At 38.9% G+C, this 21,863-nt stretch overlaps 3 protein-coding genes across 7 annotated transcripts in view; 2 read left to right on the top strand and 1 right to left on the bottom strand.

Annotated features, from left to right (window-relative positions):
• tbl1x (transducin beta like 1 X-linked) overlaps window positions 1–5,530 on the top strand; it is a 30,485-nt gene extending 24,955 nt beyond the window's left edge. For all 4 annotated transcript variants that reach the window (XM_044217517.1, XM_044217519.1, XM_044217516.1 and 1 more), the window contains exons 6-15: window positions 67–208; window positions 320–383; window positions 510–607; window positions 1,144–1,204; window positions 1,364–1,485; window positions 1,569–1,643; window positions 1,727–1,854; window positions 2,907–3,072; window positions 3,177–3,278; window positions 3,451–5,530. In XM_044217517.1, coding sequence (XP_044073452.1) covers window positions 67–208; window positions 320–383; window positions 510–607; window positions 1,144–1,204; window positions 1,364–1,485; window positions 1,569–1,643; window positions 1,727–1,854; window positions 2,907–3,072; window positions 3,177–3,278; window positions 3,451–3,477 — 985 coding nt within the window. In that variant the 3' untranslated portion in view covers window positions 3,478–5,530. The remainder of the gene's footprint in view (window positions 1–66; window positions 209–319; window positions 384–509; window positions 608–1,143; window positions 1,205–1,363; window positions 1,486–1,568; window positions 1,644–1,726; window positions 1,855–2,906; window positions 3,073–3,176; window positions 3,279–3,450) is intronic.
• A 303-nt stretch (window positions 5,531–5,833) lies between these two features.
• On the bottom strand, window positions 5,834–13,575 carry gpr143 (G protein-coupled receptor 143). The gene is made up of 9 exons (XM_044217520.1): window positions 12,647–13,575; window positions 11,407–11,516; window positions 10,927–11,021; window positions 10,403–10,495; window positions 9,946–10,055; window positions 9,743–9,851; window positions 8,641–8,758; window positions 8,297–8,549; window positions 5,834–6,526 (listed from the first exon to the last, which is right to left on the bottom strand). The coding sequence occupies exons 1-9, from the start codon at window positions 12,900–12,902 to the stop codon at window positions 6,423–6,425; spliced, it is 1,248 nt and encodes a 415-aa protein (XP_044073455.1). The 5' UTR covers window positions 12,903–13,575; the 3' UTR covers window positions 5,834–6,422.
• A 2,971-nt stretch (window positions 13,576–16,546) lies between these two features.
• Window positions 16,547–20,543, top strand: LOC122885312 (ankyrin repeat and SOCS box protein 9-like). 2 transcript variants are annotated; one of them, XM_044216226.1, is made up of 6 exons: window positions 16,547–16,879; window positions 17,043–17,122; window positions 17,413–17,502; window positions 18,089–18,239; window positions 18,501–18,635; window positions 19,836–20,543. In XM_044216226.1, exons 1-6 carry the CDS (start codon window positions 16,795–16,797, stop codon window positions 20,051–20,053), a joined length of 759 nt encoding a protein of 252 aa, XP_044072161.1. In that variant the 5' UTR covers window positions 16,547–16,794; the 3' UTR covers window positions 20,054–20,543. The 2 variants fall into 2 exon arrangements, with proteins under 2 accessions (XP_044072161.1, XP_044072162.1); XM_044216227.1 differs by having other exon boundaries at window positions 16,560–16,879; window positions 17,413–17,520.
• The last annotated feature ends 1,320 nt before the right edge of the window (window positions 20,544–21,863 follow it).

The raw sequence follows: 21,863 nt of genomic DNA, 5'->3' as shown, positions 1-21,863 counted from the left end.
CATCGTTGACAGCTAATATTCCAACAATCTTTTGACCCCCTCCTGCTGCGTTGGTATTCTGTTTAGCTCGGGGGACTCCACTGCTAGGATCTGGAACCTGAACGAGAATAATAACTCCAACTCCACCCAGCTAGTGTTGCGCCACTGTATCCGAGAAGGTGGCCAGGATGTCCCCAGCAACAAAGACGTCACCTCACTAGACTGGAATGTAAGTTCCTGATTACCCATCCACATCTCTCTTCTACTTTTACCAAGTGGTAATCAGACTGTGCAGATGAGAACGGTTAAGTAACAGTTCTGTTACCTTTCCATCCAATAGAGTGACGGGACTCTCCTGGCAACGGGCTCGTATGATGGATTTGCCAGAATATGGACAAAGGATGGTATGTCCTTCATCATTCCAGCACGGTGTTGTTTCCTTGGTCATTAGATTTATGCCATTGCAACATCTGTGACAATTTTTTGAAGGATCTTTTCTAAAAGAAATGGATATGGCTCTAATCCATTAGGAAATCTGGCAAGCACCTTGGGGCAGCACAAAGGGCCCATATTTGCACTCAAGTGGAACAAGAAGGGGAACTCTATTCTCAGTGCTGGTGTAGATAAGGTATTTCATAGAGCATGGATTTGTGTCTTTCAATAATAATATCCTTGTGTTTTGTTTTTTTTTCCTTTACGGTTCCAGGGCTTGAAATGAACTTTTTTGATCTCCAGCTAATGTGTAAATCTGTAACATAATTTTTCTGGTATCCATAAACTACAATGTAAACTCTAATAAACTAATACGTTAAGTGAAACATAGAAAAATGGAATCTGCACAAGTTATTTTATTGTTTTATTATTTTGTGCTACAGTGACATGAACTGCAGATATGGTTATTTTGTCGATGATTCTTTGAAAATACAACTATCAGCTGGCATGGAGAAGTTGAACAGGCAGAAAAAACAACTTGACAATGACTGACACTAGCTATTTATTATTTATCTTGTTATTTTTTTACCCAACCTATTTATTTGGTAGGATGGTGGGTGTTTATTTCAAGCCCTGGCAGTCCTTTGGAGAACATTTTAAAGAACTTTTAATATGTCATATTCTTAATAATGTTGCATTCATGGTTTTAAATGCTCAATTTAATTTTTCCAGACGACAATCATTTGGGATGCACACACAGGAGAAGCCAAGCAGCAGTTCCCTTTTCACTCAGGTAAAGCGAGTACACTATGTATCCAGAAAAATAAAAGCGTATCATTGTTGGTAATAAATAGGATGCAAAATGTTTCCCGCTCAGTTGTGGTTGCATTGTGAGCTCATAAACCTCCCAACCCTTAATGAATGTGGACCTGTGCATTCAAATATTCCACAGCCCCAGCACTGGATGTTGACTGGCAGAACAACACCACCTTTGCCTCCTGCAGCACAGACATGTGCATCCACGTATGTCGCCTTGGCAGCGACCGGCCCCTCAAGACCTTCCAGGGCCACACGGTAAACAGCTTTTTCCATGTTGCTCTCCTGACCTTATACCATACTTATTTCCTTGTCATGCTAACGAGTTTTGTGTTTTGCAGAACGAAGTTAATGCCATTAAGTGGGATCCATCGGGTATGCTGCTTGCCTCCTGCTCAGATGACATGACCTTGAAGGTGAGACTAGTCCTATAGCTTACAGACAACAAACCTGAGTGGTGATTTGTATTCAGTCATATTTTGCTGTTTCCTTTACACAGATTTGGAGTATGAAGCAGGAGTCTTGTGTCCACGACCTCCAGGCTCATAGTAAAGAGATCTACACTATCAAATGGAGCCCCACAGGCCCCGGCACGAGCAACCCCAACTCCAACATCATGCTTGCCAGGTGGGAAATCTCTCACGCATAGCTCACATTTTGTACCATATAGGGCAACCACCCATGTTGCTCAATTTGGAAAGAAATGTCCGAGTTTGTGTGCTCAGATCAAACTGTGTATATGTGGGTGTATGGGAAGGGGACACTTGTCATAGCCTGGCATTCAGAAGAAACCATGTTCCAGCCAAAATCGCAGTGCTAGTTATTGTCAATGGCCCTACCCAGCCCTACACGCTGACCCAGATGTGCATGCATGTGTAAATGTTCTAGTTCAAATACCACAGGAATTTACAGCCCTTACTGACAACCCAGCATACCTGCCTGTAATTCAAATTGTATATAAAACTGCCATTATCACCACTGCTTGGAAGGAACTTCATAATCTAAAGTAAATGCCACCATTTAACAGTACACGTGCAATACATTTTTAATTGACTTAAATTTTTCTCCCTCCATAATTTCCGTCTGAGTTCGCTTTCATTTGTTTCTAATTTTATACCTTGGTGAAGAAGGTGTTAATTGAAATCAGCCTCCTTCTTATCATGACTTGTTTTCAACAGTGTCTCAGTTTTAGGGTCACAGGCGCCTACAGTTTCAGTTTTTTGTTCACACATTTTTTTATTGCATTGTGTAGTTTTTCTCCTTAAAGAGGCAGGGATTAATGATGTTTCTAAGATCTTTTATATTGGTGTTTGGCACGTTAGCATTGTAAATATATAATATTGTTTCTCAGGACAAGATATTCTGATGCTAAAAAAACACAAATTAGTAGCTTCTAAAGTTGTGTTATTGCTCCCTTTGTTTTTGTTTACGAGCTTTTGGGGTTCATTCACTGCATCAGAAATCTATGGAAATAATGAAATATACTATTGAAAGGCATCTTGCAGGCACTATACGAACTAGTAGTTTTGGTCATTTTTATTACTAGCAGAGATTTTTTTCTAAATGGGTTTTACGTTACAAATACATAGAAATAAATAAATAGAAAATGGATCATCTTTAGGAATCCTTGGTGCTGCTTTTATATCTTACATGTGCACACTGTCTTTTCCGCACCATAGCGCCTCTTTCGACTCGACCGTACGACTGTGGGATGTCGAGCGAGGGGTTTGTATTCACACGCTGACCAAGCACCAGGAACCTGTCTACAGTGTGGCCTTCAGTCCCGATGGCAAGCACCTGGCTAGCGGCTCCTTTGATAAGTGTGTCCATATTTGGAACACCACGGTAAGCTTCTGTTTCAAACTGTTCTAAACAGCAGAGAAGATTCATTGTGATATTGCTAAATCTCAATGGAGTTGGTCATTTATTTGTTTGCACTGTTGTTTCAGACTGGAGCCTTGGTGCACAGCTATAGGGGTACTGGTGGTATTTTCGAGGTGTGCTGGAACGGCACTGGGGACAAAGTTGGTGCCAGCGCGTCAGACGGCTCGGTAAGCCATGGCCATTGTGAAGATGAAGTAGTAATTTACAACAATTTGCACCTCCTTTTATTTACCTTTTTTTGGTTTGGTGCCCACAAATAATATTGGCTGAAACTATAAGTAAAAAAAGACATGTTGCTTGAAATGTATTATTAATTCTACCTAATTCTTTACTTTAAAGGTATGTGTTCTTGATCTCCGAAAATAGCTGACTTGAGACTTGACGATGAATCCTGGAATGTGCAGCAAATTGCCTTCTTCTGCCATCAGCAAACACGCTCTCATTGCTCAAAAAGAGCTGTAAGGTGGAGTGAAACAAAAGCCCTCACAGGCGTAAAACCAGATTACTGCAGCAGCTTCTGAGGAGCCAACACCAACTGACTTCAGTGCACCTTACAGTTTGTTGATGTGTGTTTTATGATACGCCTATTTGAAACGTAATGGAAGCCAGTTAAGAGATCCCCAAGACTGGACTGAATCCAACTCCCTGGGTGCATCCATGTTTTAAAAGGTTTCTAATGAGGAAGTGCAGCGATCCCTCCGGGCCACTGGTCCAGCTGTTAACAAGTTGTATGGGTGGAAACACAAAGATGAGTTTTATATAAAGAGAAAAGTGTTAATGAGACACACGTGTTTGGCTGTGAAAGGCAACAGATTATGAAAGAACGGTTGTGGTTTTAGAATTCCTCTGAGCAAATGTTACTTCATGTCCAAATGAACTAACTGGGGACGTGATAAAAGTAACATTAATACTGAAGCACTGGTATTGTCTCTCGACAGGGTGCTTAACTTCTTCTCAGTGGAGAATAGTTTCAATTGTTTCAAGAGTACTTCTTGCTTTTTTGTCTATTTTCCACAGATGGACTTTTGAAAGTCAAAATTGAATGTGCCGCTACAAGGTAGTTCTTAGCTCATGTTTAACATCAGGTCAACAAAAGGAAAACCTGCCAAGAAACAGTCCTAACCACCTAAAATGACCTGCTCAGTTCACTCAAGATTAGAAAATGTCATTTTGTGGACAAGATGTGAAAAGTGTGGTTTACAAAGAGAAATTTCTCCCTTATGGATGTAAATTTAAGAATGTAAAGATATGTAAATTAGATTAATACACAGACTTATATACTGTGTATATATGTTTATATACAGTACACTTTATTGCCATCCTGTAGGGGCTCATTAATGGCTAGAGCAGTCACATCTTTGCTGATAATACGTGGCGAGACCTCCTTTTTAAATGAAGTGTATGTCTCATCAGCTTCTTTTAATACAGTCTTTTTCAACTCGGCCAATCATATCCAATGCATCAAATCATTTTGTTTTTCCAATGAGTCACAGATGTGTTCAGCAACTTTGCTTTCCACTATTGATCCCTGAAAGCCATGGAATAAAGGTTTGCCTCATTATCTGCATTCAGGGAATTATCTGGTCAACAATATGGGAGGGAACAGTCATCACAGTCTTCTGCTTGGTTTCTGCTTTAACTTTGTATTGTATGTGGAACAGGACATCACAGAATCAACGTTAAGAGTGTCATGCAGACCTGAGCGGAAAACAATGACAACTTAATTAGCATTACCATGGTTTCTCTTCGGCACTTTCCTCTGAACAGTCTGCTGAAAAATCAGAGGACATTTTGACCAGAAGGTGGAGGTCAAGCAAAAGTCCTGCTGTTGCTAAAAGAAAAAAGCTATGATTGGTCTTAGTCCCACTGAATGCTGCCAGCTGATCAGATTTGAAATGCCTGTGTTGTGGGCCGAGCTTCAACTGTGTGCAGTAAGTCTGCTTACTGGGATCTCATGTAAAAGACAATATCTAAAAACTAACTTACCACCACTTTGATTTGCCTTTTTTTCTGGTCCCCTTCCCTTTCAGTCAACTTCTGCTAGAGCAATGTGAAGTGCACTTTTTGTAATAGTGGGTTCAGCAAATGTTAAGATTTTGCTGAAAGTGAAGGGCCAATGTTTTATTTTTGTCTTTTTTTTTCTCCTTTTTTTTAATGTCACAATTGGATGTTTAATGGGTGGTTCATTGTTTTCTGACTTTTTCATTTTCTGAGAGCCATTATTGTCTGTGTCAGACTGAGAATTGGGCTGTGGGTTGGTGGCCATTCTTGGCATGCTAAGGAGCCCAGTATGGAATAAATGCTGTGACAGCTACTATCTCTCTCGCACCCTGGTCCAGGGTGCGGCCACCTGTTTCCAAGACAAAACGTTGAAGTCATTCAGTGTCTCAAATAAATCACTCTATTTTGATATCAGAAACCATGGAGCCTGTGTCTTGAATTGGGTGTTTTTTCTTAACCCGGGAGTATTTTGTGCACATGGTAGACATTTGCCCTCAGGGCTTTCTGCCAGAAAGACTTTTTAGCCAGAAAGTCTTACTACTTGGTTAGGTTTAGGCACCAAAACTGCTTGGTTAGGTTTAGGAAAAAAGAGAGGCAGAAAGCCCTCAAGGCAAACTTCTCCCACGTGCGTATTTTGTTTGAAATTGGGGGGGGGGATCGCTTGCTATGCAGTCCTCTGCAACCACTCAAAAGACATTAAGAAAGTGTCACCAACAAAACCTTAAGAAATATTTTGGATATTTAATATCGTATAAAATAGATGTGTGCAAAATTACAAGATGGACAGCTGGAAATACAGTAACTGTTTAAAAAAAACAAATTAGCTTATTACATTCTGTTGTGCTTTGGGAGCTTAATGACAAGAGTGCATATCACAAAACCAATGTTCATCTAATTCAGTGAATTTGCCAGGAGGAATTTTTCCACAAGCACATAAGGCACTTTTAAAGGTCAGCCTGAGTTATTAATACGAAAATGTCATGTTTGTTCTGTTGACTGACTGCTACAAGAGACAGTGCAGTAGCTTTGGGACTGTTCAGCCGCTGTATAGTTGATGGGTCTGTAATGCAACATTACACTGCACTGCAGACAGATTTAAAAAGCTTAGGAAGAAAATGGCTTGGAATCAGGAATTAGACTTATTCTGTCGCACCAACTAATGAAATCTCATGACCAGTTAATAACTGGGAAAATCTCAAAGGTACAATAGAGGCTAAGAGGTCCAAAACAAAACGATCCAAAACAAAAGTAACTAAAAGAACAATGTCACACAGGAAAAGTAGAGGGAGGCGGGTTGTTGATCACCCCAGCTAGTGCCTCACAGAGTTCTCCAAGGATTCTCCGTCAGCATCTACATCCTCATAGTCTCGGAGCTCGCTGGAAATGTGGATTTCAATTGTACTAGACTCTGAACCTAGCAAGACAAAATGGGGGTAGATTACTGAGTGTTACTGCACATGACACCTTCAGTTTATCAAACTGCCTATCCATTGAGATATTCATATTGTATTCATATATTCCTTCATAATAAATGTGTTTATACATGTGCATTGATTCACAAATGAATTTTGGGAATTTTAATTACACATCCTGCAAATGCAGTTTCAATGTGGACATTTTTAATGTATTGAGCCATTTTTTGTTTTGTTTTTATCTATACCTGCATTTGACTTTAAAACAGATTGAAGGATATATAAATGAATAAAAAACAAATTCTTTAAAAGATTGATTTTATTTCTAAAGACTTGTCATTTCAGAGACACTGAATGGTGACACAAAACATCGAATAGCCTTTGTACATGATCTAAATGGTGCACAAACTACAACAAATTGTATAAAATGCTTTACAAAATCATCCCAAAATACATTTTTCATAGACATTTTGACTTGTCACAGTAGGAAAGCACAGGTGTTACTAATAACATTAAAAATGGCTCTGTTCTGTTCAAGTGTCCCAGTAAGTCATGACAGTGTGACAGTGAGCCAGCATGCATAACTCCAGGACCCTGAAACTGAAGCAGCTAAATGGAATTCCGCCATCATTCATTTTAATATGTACACCTGTGAATTTCCTACTGTGACATGTCAAAGTGTTCTGTGTGAAAAAGGCCTATGTCATCACTCAGTGTTGCTAGAATGAGAGTGTAAATATTGACATTTTTATCCAGTAAATGCACATCAGTGTTAATTCTACACCCAGTTTCCAGTTTATTAGGTACACCTCGCTAAACCTAAAGCAGTCTAATACAACAGTCCTGCAATAAATCCTACCTTGAGGATTATACTGAGGGGTTTCTAAAATCAACGAGGGTAAAGTCAATAGCAGAAACACCTCTCAATATAATACAATGCAAATCAATAGCACAACAAACGTCAGCCTTCAAAATGATTAAGTTGAAATATAGTTTCAACAGAAACTGAAGATTATAACCTTCATGAAAATTTATTACAGGGCTGTTGTATTAGACTGCATTAGTTTTAGCTAGGTGTACTCAATAAACTGGCAACTGAGTGAATTTACCTGGTTCTTCTATATATTTAACAGCTTTGCCATTGCTCTCTGCATATCAATAATGACACTTAAAGCTCTATGTGATAACTTGGCACCATGCAGGCATCCATAACAAAATGTCAGAATTTGCGGTGGATTCACAAACGCATGCAGAATGGTAGTAACACTGTTTTCATCAGTTCATTATTAACAAAACATGCGTAACTTTCTGTGCAGTGCAATGTCACGCTGCTGTACTATTCAGTACACCATAGATCAAAACAGACAATTCTGCAGGGTGTTCCGTAACTCTACATGCTTCATTGTTGCATCCAGCAGGAGTCAGCTACAACACTGGTTAAAAAAGTACTTAACTATTAAAAATTCATCACAGAGAGCTTTAACGTTGTCCTGGTCAGTATCTCCAGAGCTTTGCCACTGAAGCTAATTTCATCACAGTGATAAAAACATTCTCCACTAGAAAAAAAAGAAAAAAAGCTGGAGCAGATTCCTCAATGGATGATATCTCATCCAAAAGAAAATACATACTTCACATTAAGAGGAGGCGGTCCAGCCATAGCATCAGGAGACACCATGCACCATACATGATGCTGATGAGTAGTGTGTCAGCTTTAGAGCTTCACCAGCCCTGGTATACAGGTGAGCTGTTAGTGTCACTGAAAGCCCAATTACCTTCTGAGAGGACACTGATGGCGTCGGAGTGGTGCTGTCCGTTGCCCATCATGTTCTTCTTAGCTTCCTGGACATGACTCTGGTAGAGCAAAGTAGTTCCCACCAAGGGATTATGGCCTTCTGTGTTAGGCGCTGAAGTAGAAACTGAGTCCCAGGCCAGCTCCCTCCGCTGCAGGCGGAAGTCAACATTGAAGCCTGTCCAGCCGTGAAAGGCCAGGGTGTTGAGGAAAGCTTGCATGGGGTTCAGGATACCCTGAAAGAGTAAAAATACAGAATCATTTAAAGTGTTAGACATTGATAAAGTTTGTGTTCTTTATCCTGCATGCTGATGTTTTTTAACCCACCATGATAAACCATGTGATGAGGGCTGCGTTTCTGATATTCCTGAAACCGTTGTCATTGATGTCTGTCTGCATCTCCAGGTAGAAGAGGAGGCACTCATTGATGATGTTGGGAACCCAGCTAATCAGAGGAAAAACGATATGTCTCATTAGATTTTAACAAGTCTCTCTGAATAAGACTTTAAATGTGGACTTATTTTAACCAAAAAAATAACCTTCAGCTTTAAATTACATTATTCTTTTCATCAAATGAATATGCAGCTGATATCCCGCTCTAATTTTGCTGAAAATGGTTAATTAGTTTGACCTCTATTGAGGACCACATCAAGATGGCTGTCATTATAAATAATCTCTGACACATACACATTTAGTTGAAAATTTGAAATGCAAAAAGACCTACATATGGGAAATACAAATTTTTAAAGGACCAATGGTTTTGCATGTACTTCCCATCACAGCTAATCATCTTACAACCATGCTGCTGTACCTTAGTTATTGTGAAAGTTATCTTTATGAGGTAATTCAGCGCAGACTTCATCATTTGTAGTTGAGAAGATGAAACTTGCAAACACCTTGATCCTTTAAAGAAGATGCGCAATATTTTGCAAAATATGCTTATTACAAAACCAAAGTGTAAAAACAATGTGGTTTTACATGGTTTTTTGTGAAACATAATTTCTTGGCCGGGCACAGTAATTTCCTTGTTGTGGCCGTGAGGTTGCCAGGCAACCAACAAACTAAGACTCCAGGAATTTATAGCACCTGGACAAGAGATAGCCTGGCACATAATCCCCCGTAAAACTATGTTGTTTTTATACTTCGGTTTTCATGTGGATTAATCAAACAAGATATACGTGTTAATTAGTGAGCTTTAGAAGTGCTGGTAGGTGGAGTTTGTTACCTTTGGACAGAGCCAGGCTAGCTGTTTCCCACTGTTTCCAGTCTTTATGCTAAGCTAAGCTAACCGGCTGCTGGCAATAGCTTCATATTTACCGTACAGATATGCGAGTGATATCAGTCTTCTCAACTCTGTAAATAAGTGTACTTCCCAGAATGTCAAATGATTCCTTCAAGTTTATCCCTTTGATAAAGAATGGTCACATACCAAATAAAGAACACCAGCATTATTTTAAAGAAGCGTATTTTTATGTCATTGGCCAGCCGTCTCTCATTTTCTGTGTAGATTCCTTGTCGTCCTTTTAGCAAAGATGTCACTGGATTGGAAGGACGAGAGAGGTGGTTATTTAAGCCCACGTGCGTGTGTAAAAAAATATTTGACAAAGAGACATTTGAGAACAAGGAACTGACCTGCAGATATGGTGCGATTAAAGAAGACAGGATTGGCTACAAGGACGAGCAGCATCGGTGCGTATGTGGTGACATAGTGAGGGATAGCGTGCTGGAGGCCTTGCTCACAACTGCAGAAAAATGCAACAAATAAGGAAATTAGCATTGGAAATCACAGCTATGTATACAGTGCTAAACAGGGTTGCAATCATCGACTGACAAAGTAGAATAACAGTGGGACAGTATGACCAAACAACAGGGCTGTTCACTGGTACAAAAGTCTAGTTTCACAAACATTTTTCTATGGATGTAAACACTGACTAAATCGTTTTGGCATGCTTACATCTCCATGTATATTTGACACGTTATCCGCAGTCTTTTCTCTTGATGGAGAAAAGACAGTGACAGAAAAAAAAGTTGATGTTCTTTGTTTGTCTCCTGACAAGACCCGCAAAGGCTGAACAACAAAGAGTCTTACTCAGAGATGGATGGGTAGTAGAGCATGGCCACTCCTTCAACACACAGCAGCACAGCCAGACCCCATGTAATCATGTGGTAGAGGATAATGGTACTGATGGGGAAAGAAACAAGTCATGGGACTGAGCTCACAACACATGCTGCAGCTCTGTATCTGGAGGGTGATTTTTTTTTTCTATGCAGAAAACAAATGTACTACACAGACCGGGGAGGGAAGCATATTGTTAGCTCATTGAAACACAAAAAAATCTGGCTTATATAGCAACATCAGACCACTTGGTGCTTTCTCTACAACAAAATTCAAACCAGTTTCAGGGCGTTTGCAAATGGAGTAGTGAAAGAAGAAGCTTTAAATCTATAGAAGACAGTAAAACAAAGTAAGAGGAAGATGTTTGAAACATTCTGCTTAATGTAAATGACACATTGGCCGCTCAGTTTAAAAGTTTGTGCATCAGCCCGTTTCTATAGCAGGAGATGTTGAGGTGATAATGAACTGTGGTAGATGGAAGGTGAGGTTAAGAGCACCTGATTCCTGCAGATGTTTTCACCACCAGGAAGACGTCTACAGCGTAACAAAAGGTCCACCAAAAAGAGGCACTGAAAAATAGCTGGATCCACATCTGTAACACAAATTGGATACAATTTATTCTTACTAATCAGGTTATAATTATAATATTTCTGATAGTAAGAATGAATAATTAATTTATATTAAAGTTAATCTGTAATCTGTGCCTTTGTAGTTTCAAAAGGCAAATTGTAACAGATATGTTACAGTCGGCTATGCACAAATTACCACTTTTATCCATGGAATCAGGGTTTTCCAGGATCACGCATGATTGACAATAATCACAATGATGTGTTTGTTTTTCCACTATAGTTCCCTTCCTGTCATCAGTCCAGCACAAAGCCGTACATAAACAAGGTATATTGTGCACATAAAGGCTTAACTGAACTGTTTCTGATTGTTGTACGAGATGAAGCTTGGTCAGAGAGCATCATACGTACCGCACTGCCAACACAGAAGACCTCTGGCCAGACATCAGTGCTGTTGGTCACTGAGATGCGGTCAATGATGTTTGGCAGGCCCAGCCAAACAGATGACCTTACAATGATACCTGGAAGAGGAAAACAGCACATGGTCTCTAATCGTAACAGTTGAGCAAATTAGATGATTCCTGCTTTTGCCAGGGAGAGGGGAGGAACAAATACAAGCACAAAAACATGAACAGGGGATGTGAAATTGGTCTGGTTTTAATTAACATTTAAAACACATTAAAGTTCTTTTTTCATTCCATATTATTAAGTGCCTTAATTAATTAGATTCAGTCATGGAGTCCTTTTAATAGCAGCTTTATATCATGGAAATATGAGCTGCCTCCGGGTGTGTTTTATAAGGGTGTTTCCATTTCCTACATGCAACTCTTCAACTTCACGGAGGAATGGAAACATGGGAGCTCTCCCAGGATCTTAATGTGATGCAGACTACATGCTGTTGTGTATTTCATTTGAAATTGTGTCATGAGTGTGCTTCAAGCTGTTAGTTTGCAGTGGTGAACGAATCTCACTGGGCACTAAGTACACAGAAATACATGACTTCATCTTGTCTTCCCTTTCACCAAGTGCAGAAGCAAAGCAATGAATGAACAGTTCAAGCGCCTGATGCAGTGCAGCAATCTGAAAATAATCCACAGCCTATTGTGTGCTTTTAAATGTGTAACTATTGGTTGCTTTAAGAACAATGCTGTATTCAAATCAACATAGGCATACAGAATAAATGCTTTGCAGTGGTTATGAGTCATGTCATAACATGAGAGGGCCATGATTCATCCTTTTGTTTTGTGATAAGCTGCTTCAGAACTAAAGATCTTAAATCTGTTTTGCACAGACTTTATCAAATTCTGAGTTGAGATGATGCAAGTTTCCAATTGAAAAAGAGTGACATGGGCATTTTTACATTCTGTATCTGACTCTAAATTTTGCCAAAGCTCATGTAGGCTCGATTTATACAGAAATATAATAATTTTTTTGGCACATAAATTCCAGTTTTCATAGCTGTGCAAAAGTTATGTTTAATGTGTTTGAATAAGGCAGGTCAGATGGTGCAACAAAAGGGTTAAAGACAAAATATTTGCGTGCGTAATTAGATCCAGCAAGCAATAGCACGTTGTGAAAAACTACTCGCCCTTTCCTCTCTTTCTCTCAGCTATGATAACAGGTAGGCGTATACCAGCAGTCTGTTCTTTACCTGTGCATCCCAGTATGTCACATATACTGACGATAAACAATATCCGTGAGGAGGACGCGGGCCGTGGCAGCGGATACTGTCCGAGTCTCCTGTATCCTTTGCGCTTTGGCAGAATTTGTAAAATAGCAAATAAGAGGCTCAGAGCGGCGCTCCCCAGACTTAAAGCCCCGAACAAGACGGGCTGGAAGGTGACCACAAACTCTGTCGCTGCGTCTCGGTTCGGGCAGCAGAAAGTCTCCAGCCGGGGGGATGCCATGACGGATTGGAGGGAAAGAGAGTGTGAGAGAGAAAGAAGTGGGCTACCGTGTCAGGGGAAAGAATAAAAGGACAAGAAAAGGAGAGGAAATGATTGGGTACATGACCCAACTCACAGAGAAATCACGGGGCTGAATCATCATGTGCTTCCATTTAATCCCTGCAGTTGTAGTTTAACTGTGACACAACAATGCAAGAAACCGACAAAGGACTGTTGTGTGATAGAGTGATTTAGGTTCAGCAGGTACTGTACATTTTAAATTGTACAGTATATCTGATGAAAATACAGTCAAACAAAATTAGGCCTATAATAGGACATTTAGATTTGATATAGTCCTACTTTATTTTACCCCTGAGGAGAAATTGTCTTGGAGCTAAAAAAAAATAAACCGAAGAACCTGAGATGGAAGACAATAACCTACACATTCACAAATAATAATAATGGTAACAACATGAAATCAATAGAGATAATATAGCTTTAATATACAAAATATACAACTCTTAAGTGTAGACACTATACTCTGTTCTATCATAGCAACACCACCAATCAATCAATAAATGAATCACCTAATTTGTTGCTAATGGGAAATTGGTTGTGCAGCAGAAACAGAAACACCAGATAAAAACACAAAGCAGGTAACAAAAAACAGAAATGAGTAAAAAAAACAAAAACAATTAATGATTAACAATTAAAGAATAAGTCAAGTTGTCAATAAAAATCATTAAAATATTTGGAAATTAGAATCTGAATGGTTACATGTGCTCACTTTTTCCACACAGAGTTTAGCTGAGAGACGGCAGAGGGAAAGAAAGAGTTTTTATACCTGTTGGATTTGGCTGCTGGGAGTCTAACCATAGTCACACCGTAGGAGAAACTGTAAAGTAGCTCAGACACACCATGATGCACATCGGATCTCTTAAAGCTGGAAGTTCCAAACCAGAGGAGTCTTCCATTACTTAAGCCTATAATTATTGACACAGTTCAGTTTCTTGGCTGATGAGTGGGGGCTAGTTAAAGGCCACCCATCCACCCCATTAGCCTCGCTGTGTGCGGTTGTAATCTGGGATACCTACCATAACATGAATGTTGAGCCCTCTGGAGCTGATGCGGGCCAAACATCAGCAGTGGAAGACCCAGTTGATAACCCTGGTGGCGTATGTGGACTCATACACTTAACCATGGTGAATGGTGCTGCCTGGTGACATCTATATCTACCACTTCTGCTATTTGTGGGTGATGTTTTTGTGATAACAGAATTCTGTATAGTTTTTCACATGGATTACATCATAAATTATCTTGACAGCATCCAAACAGATGAAAAAAAATCCAAATAATCCAGAAAGCATGCAACGTTTGTTGTTACGGTCTTATAAAATAATTGATTTGCACAAGAACACAAAATCTAATTTTGATTAAAAGAAAGATCGTTCATGGCTGTCCAAACAGTAGAGGTAACAACGTCCTGTTTTCTCTTTGTTAAGGCAGTCATGAAAAGATCAAATCTGTGCGACAAAGAGTTCAAAGTAAATGCATAAACAGAAATGTGAAGCCTAAGAATAAAAGAGGCTCAGTCCCATCCTTAGATTCATGATGAAGTATGACATCTGGTGCACTTTACTAGATTAGCTGAGTCTTAGACCAGCACTAAGAGTTACGACCCCCCAATATGTATGCAGCAGACGTTCTCCACGTCCAGATACAGGAGAGGTCATGGCAGCTGCTGCTTGGACAGTGATCTGAGAAAATGGGTGGACATTTGAAGCAGATTTATTTGGGAAACAAAGCATCAAGGGCTTTCATTATTCAGTACAACAGAGAGGGCATTCATTGAGTTTGTACAATGGCATTCTAATCCATATGCACCTTCTCTGACAAGGCACAAAGTCAATTGTATGGCAAGCTTGTAGGCTGCTGCCAGGGATTAACAACTCTCTGAGGAATAGTTAGTATTGGCTTGCTGTTTAAATGTCTGCTCTCTGTTGCTGCCCTCTGCTGGTCTGCATTACAATGTGATTGTGGCTCTCAAAACACAATATATGTACTGTACATTTGGGAAGAGCTAGGTGTGAAAATATTTATTTACTACCATTACACATTGTTGTATAATATCGATGGTACACATGAAGCACTACCACTAGCCTAAATCAGTAATCACAGGGCTGTATCCCACAACACAGCTGTCACCTCCACGTCAAACTGGATTTATTTCTTTATCAAGATACAGGTGTTGTGTGGGAACTCCATTGAACTCTGATAGGAAATGATCTTTCAGGTTGTTCCCTTCAGGGAAGCCCGAGCGGCTTCAGTATTTTACTCAAGGACACTGAAGCAGAGCAGATTCTTGTTAACATGGGCCCTGCATTTTGACTTTAAGGAGGGTTTGTCTGATTATTAGGCCACATACACATTCTGCTAAGTCTGAAAAGTAAGTGGATTTCCTGGTTTTTACAAAGCAAGTCATTATTAATAATAATAATAATAATTATGATTACTTTTGACTACATGGAATTAAGAACAATTCAATTCTTGGGAATGCAGATATTTTAATGCTTTTTTCAGCAAAATGTTATTACCATCACAAAATGTGTTACTACAAGGATTTATTGAACAGCATTTAATAGCAAACAGCCTTTTGCATCAAAATATACACTGTGATGGTAGCGACAAAAAGTATTGGTAATAAAGACAACATCTTAAAATCACTTAAAGATCCCCTGCAGACATGCTCTAAGACAGATCAAAATACTCAGATATATTTTTCCCATAAAAAACATAAATAAAGTCATAACAGTTTCTTAAAAGCATATTTACTCATTCTCCCTCTTTGAAAAATCCAGAACCTATGAATATGCAAATGTTTATAAGTCCCCAGACACAATGCTTCCTACTGAAGAGAGGTTCAGGTTTCCATATCACACTCATGTTAAGTTGCATATTGGACCATGATTGGCTCCAAACTAGTAGTGATGTCACAAAATCATCAAAATCAAACTCAGATTTTAAGGTGAGCACAGAAAAAGTTTCCTCCTTCAGCAGATGAATGTGAAAACAGCCTTCAAGTGTCAAACTCTGCGCACACATCATTCTGCACAGTGAAGCTCAAACATCCAAGTGAAGTAACAATAAGCATAACACATTTTTGAGTGATGGGGAACTTTAAATTTCTGGAAACAAAAATGTGACATCTCTGCAGTGGCAGGCATGTCAATATCAATGCTGAGGCATGTTAAAAAAGTTTAGAGCTGCTTTTATCTAACAATTCATAGCAACTGCTTTTTTATAAATTTACATTTTTTCATGAAAATCTAGCAAAGGACATGAAATTGAAGAATCACCTAAAAAGAGTTTATTAATGGAATAAGTACTGCTGTGTTGTCCTAAATCAGGCTCAATGAGAAGAAATATAAACAGATGTTATATCTTTAAATGTCGGAACTCATTATGGCCTACTAAGTTTTTAAATCAATAGTTACTTAATGCCTTTGCAGTGGAATAGAGCTTTGTTTCATTTCCCTTAACTTTACTCATCCTCAACCAATGTCCTCCCTCAATACCGCCCTTCTCCTGCTGGAGAGTATGGGTGTGGATGTATAGTGTCAAATTACTCACAAATTACAAACCTGCTCAACAGGCCCCTCTCCCACTCCCACTGCACCTTCATTGGTTGAGCCCCAACTGCTACACTCAACCAGCCTGTTTCCTGCATGGCAAATACTTTGTCTGAGAGGAAATGACATCACAGCACCAAGATCTGCCACAAATACACTGAAAACAGATGAGGACCAAACGCATTTCAGATGTGTTTTGACTTTGAGTTGGACACCGTTCAGAAAAAACCTACGAGGCAAAACAATTGGGCCATAAAACAGCTTTTGGAACGCCACTGCGAAATATGTCTGCTGGACACAAAGAGACTCCGAGAGACACTACATGTCAAAGTGGGACTGTTGTTTTTTTCTCAAACCCTTTGATGAGTGGTGAGTAGCTAAAGGCAGTATGTGCTCACACTGCAGCTGGAGTATATTTACTGCTTTACACATGAAAGTTTCACCATGTCATTATAATGCATATTTTTATGCTATTTGAAAGTATGATACAGAGGAAGTTGTAAGTGACTGTTGTTTTAATGTCTGCACCTAGATGCTGAGTCAGACTGGACTCCAATTCATGATGCTGCCTTTAATGGACGTGTCCTCACTCTGCAAAGACTCATTGCTCAGGTAAAGTTTAATGGGATTTTGTAGGGAATATTATGCTGCATGAATTATAACATCTATCCATTTAGGAAAAGATTTGCTGTCTGAAAATCATCATATGTGTGAAAAACCCATGTGTTCTTTACTGAAATATGACATGTTTCATAAGCCAACATCTTGAGATGACTATGTCTTGAGAGAGACTCTGAACTCGTATGTCATGTTTTGTTGCAGATAGTTTATTTTGGAGCAAAACTCCTGATGTGCATCTACAGTATTTCAGTGAATCTATATGTGCTCTGTGTTGTTCACAGGGTACTTGTGTGAATCTGAGCACTCTGGACCAGGTTTCTCCCATCCATGGAGCATGTATGCAAGGCAACGTGGCTTGCGTCGAGCTTCTGGTGAAAAATGGGGCAGATGTCAGTAAGGCATCATTGTCTGGTTATGCTTTTTTTTTTTTTTTTGGTGAATATAACTAAATTCAAGATAATCCCAAATCAAGACAGCATGTTTAGTGTCTTTCTTTGAAAAAAAAACCTCCTAAATCGCGCTCTAGTCTAGTAAGGAGGCAACCATATCAATTATTGCTGGGTTTAACTTTGTGCTGGTGTATATTAGTAACAGATTAACCAAAAACACATACAAACAAGCATGCATGTACAATAACACATTAACAAACCTAAATCTGCAGATACAAAGTCTAACTTGTCAAACCACCACAGAGTCCTGCATGTTTGAGAGCAGATCTGCAGTAAGTGTGGTATTGTATGAATATAATCAAAGGATGTTTTGCTACATTAAAGGTTCATAACATCTCATTATTGCTTCTGTTTTCTTACTTATCATCACTTTACTAACACTTGAGGCGATCACTATAAAAATATGATTTCTTTTGCCTGATTTGTTTATTATTCTGGCTTTTAATTTAATTCATTTTTGTAGAGAATTTCTGGTGGATTGTCTCAAAAATATACTTACCCATGTCAGGTAAACAGTTCAACAGTGGATGGACAAACGCCCCTGTCAGAAGCTTGCGCCCGGGGCCATGTGACCTGCGTATCGCTGCTCCTTCAAAATGGAGCGACTCCCCAAGGGACCAGCCAGACCAGCTCTCCAATTCACAGGGCTGCAGCAAAAGGTCAGAGGTCACATTCCACTGCATATGCACGGAAAATCTATGCTGAATCAGTTCAGTCAGTCACTACAAAATGCACAAAGAGTGCCAAAACATCAGAGAAGCTTGGAGAAATGTATAATGTATTTAAAAAAAATGAGTCTGTGTTGTTGTAGCCTACAAAGTAGATTGACTGCATATTCTTGCCAAGTGCAAGCAGATTTCAAAGCACAGCCTTTCAAGTACATCACTTCTCATTGTGATGATTCTGGTAACTCTGTCTAGGTCACCCAGAGTGCATTGAGCCTCTCGTTCAGTATGGTGCAGATGTGGATCAGTATATCAGCCAGTCAGGTGTCCCTCTCCACGTTGCCTGCTCCAATCAGCATGTGAGCACTGTGAGGAAACTGCTTCAACTTGGTAAGAGTGCCTTTAACTTTAACTTTTAACCTCTCCAATAAATGTGCTTTTTAGGTTGAGGAGGGGACTATCAACTGTAATAATATTGGCGTTATATAGCAGTGTGTTCATAAGAGGTTCATAACAGGTGGATGGACATCTCTGACTGACCTTAATAACATCTCTACGTATGATAACGCACTGGAGATTTCTTTGTCTTTTTGGCAAACAAATGGAATTCATATGTCTTCATGAAGAGCCCATATAACATATAAAACATAGCATATTTTCTTATTTGGTGTAACAATGCTTTATGGTAATTTCTGTATTTTGATCTTCATAAAAACTTTATTGTTGATGCAATAGTAAATTAAAATATTGTACTTTTTACTCTACACTTTTTACTGTACTTTACTTCATTTATTTGACAGCTTTAGTTTATAGTTAAGATCTTACATACAAAACATATGCATTGCTATAGATTAAACTACCCACCAGTATATAAAATAGTTAGAATTTGCTCCACTTTGTCCAACCACAACAGTAAAATGATACTTACACATTAATGTATCAGTAATAATAATTTAATAATAGAATAACACTCACAGGGGCCATTCTTCTGCATTATGAGTACTTTTACTTGTAATACGTAATACTTGTAAATACAATTTGCTGATAATACTCACATACTTTACCTAAGTGATAATTTCAATGCAATGCTACCTTTACTTAAGTAGAGGATCTGAGTACTTCCTCTACCACTGCAGAAGCATATGTAATTAGCTAATCATATGTTTTGTATGTTAATCTGCCAGATAAAAGTAGATTAAAAAGTAGAAATTTACCTCTGAAATGTCCTCTCAAAAGGAAATACTAAATAAACTACAAGTACCTCAAAATTATACTTAAATACAGTACTGTAAATGTACTTGGTTACTTTCTGGCTGTTTCACATGGGTTTCTGCCTGTGTACAATTCATGCTGTGTTTTAATTAAAGTAAAATAAATAATTTTTTGGGCTTACTGATTTGAATATTCATGACCTGAGTAAATGCATTCTAGCTAGGAAATGGCCCAAAGTGTTTTATGTAAGCAATAAAGAGGATAAATGGTGCTCTGTGCTCTGCTGTAGAAGAAGGGAAGCTTTAACTATCATAGATTCTCCTCACCAGTTATGTAATGTGAGGACATCGTGCCTCATTAGTCTCTGCTCTCCTTCAGGTGCTAGTGTGAACAGCAGTGTGTCTGGTGACTCGTCGCTGCACATCGCTGCCCGTCTGTCCAGCCCTGAGTTGGTGTCTGTCCTGCTCGACCACGGGGCCAATCGCTCCCTCAGGAACTCCGAGGGCAAACAGCCACTGGACCTTGCACCTCCCAACAGCCTGGTGGAGAGGCTGTTGAGACAAGCAGGAGGTATTCAACCCAAACTAACCAAGTAGTCTCAACTGTGGGGATTTTCGTGGCCTTTAGGAAAACTGTGGGCAAGTAGAGACTGGGTAGAATACACGCCCTTCACCTTCCCACAGAAGTGAAACAATATCTTCTCTACCAATCAGACCCAGGAGGAGATGTAATGAATGCACTGAGTAACTCAGCCTTTCAATGCCAGATTCTGAGCATTTCACATATAGGTCAGTAGGGGGTGTACTTGCACAATCTTGTAGTTAGAAGACTACATCATGGATTATAGTTGTACCTCTGTAAACAAACTAATTAAATATTATAAGATGCACATTTAAAATGGGAATATGGACTCATAAGGTTGGAGTGTTGGAAAATTGGACATACTGAAACAATATTTCTTATATTACACAAGTCTCCACATTCAGCTTATATTGTAGTTTTTGCTATCTTTAAAATATAATGGCTGTGAATGTTTGTTTTTGATGCTGCTGTACTGAGATAGATTAAACTTACTCTCATATGAAATCTTCTTCGCGTAGTACAATTTTTCCAAGAGCAAAAAAAAAAAACAACAAAAAAACAAACATGTTAGTAGATGAACACATATAAGTGTCTCCAGTTTAGTAATTTCCAAAGTGTCTCTGATGGTGAAAACATTTATTTTTGAAGCTGAAGACATCGCTGCTGAGGCTGGATTACCATGACATGATCGATTACACAAATGTTTTTTTTTAATACTGTAACTATATCAGATATCTTATGTGCCTCCCCTAGGCTGGATGGGAAAGATATCAGTGGGCGTTTTTGTGTTTCATCTGTCATATGTAGCTGGATGGCTGCTACGTTTTCCAATTATTTCAAGCGTAGTCATACTCTAGATAACCAGTAAAGAGTCAGCATCCACTGCACACAAACCACCAGATGTTTGAGCCTCTAAAAAAAACACTGTTCTTTTCACATACTTTCTTATATTTTCTAGTGTGTTGCTTTTGATTGTAAACCATTAATGAAGCATTATTAAATACTGATATACAATTATTAATATCCAGTTGTATATACAGCACATACAGTGTGTAATGTATGGCTATTTAAGATATGCACTGTATAATTTGTCTTCAGATTGTTTAAAAAGAGACAAAAAATCTTATAAATGTTTCTGCATACGAACTGTGGAGAAACGTGCTTATATAATTGTCTTGTTTTTCACTCACTGTAAAAAAAGATAATCTAATTGTGGTTGTACACAGGATGTGTTGAGATATTATGCAAATTATTCTGTGAAAAATCAGCTGATTCCCTAGAGTCTAAAGAGTATATTTGAAAAAAATAAAAAAATACAGTCAGGAGACACAGTCCTACATCAACATAATAAATGCCCTCCCTGTGCCTGTCTGAGAAATGGAGCGTTGCAGATGTTTAAGTGAAGAATCAGATGATAGAAACCAAAGAATACAATGTTTTATTTAGGTCACCACTTCTCTTCATTGCCCAAATCTAATATTTACGATGTAGCTGGCTTATTTCATGTTAATCATTTGTTTATCCACCGCCTGAAGCAGGGACATGTAATGCAAAATAGATCTATCTTTCCATCTTGATTCTCTCAATAGTTTTGTCCACACAAGTCGCATACAAATTGAGTGTGAGCGAGGCATCATTGGTCCTAGCAGCCTGTCAGCTGTCACCATCTACACCCAAAACTCTTCGAGGGCTCACTGACCTCTGACCTGTGTGTTTATATGTGCATATAGCCAATCAGTAGGGCTGACAGACCCCACAAGGAGGTAAGGCAGAAAACAGGTTTAGGATAGATGGAAAGGGAAGGAAAATAGTGAAGATAGAGAA

The sequence above is a fragment of the Siniperca chuatsi genome, linkage group LG12 (genome assembly GCF_020085105.1).
Source record: "Siniperca chuatsi isolate FFG_IHB_CAS linkage group LG12, ASM2008510v1, whole genome shotgun sequence".
NCBI lineage: Eukaryota > Metazoa > Chordata > Actinopteri > Centrarchiformes > Sinipercidae > Siniperca > Siniperca chuatsi.
Note: the sequence above shows the minus strand (reverse complement) of the source record. Positions and strands in the feature narration are given on the sequence as shown.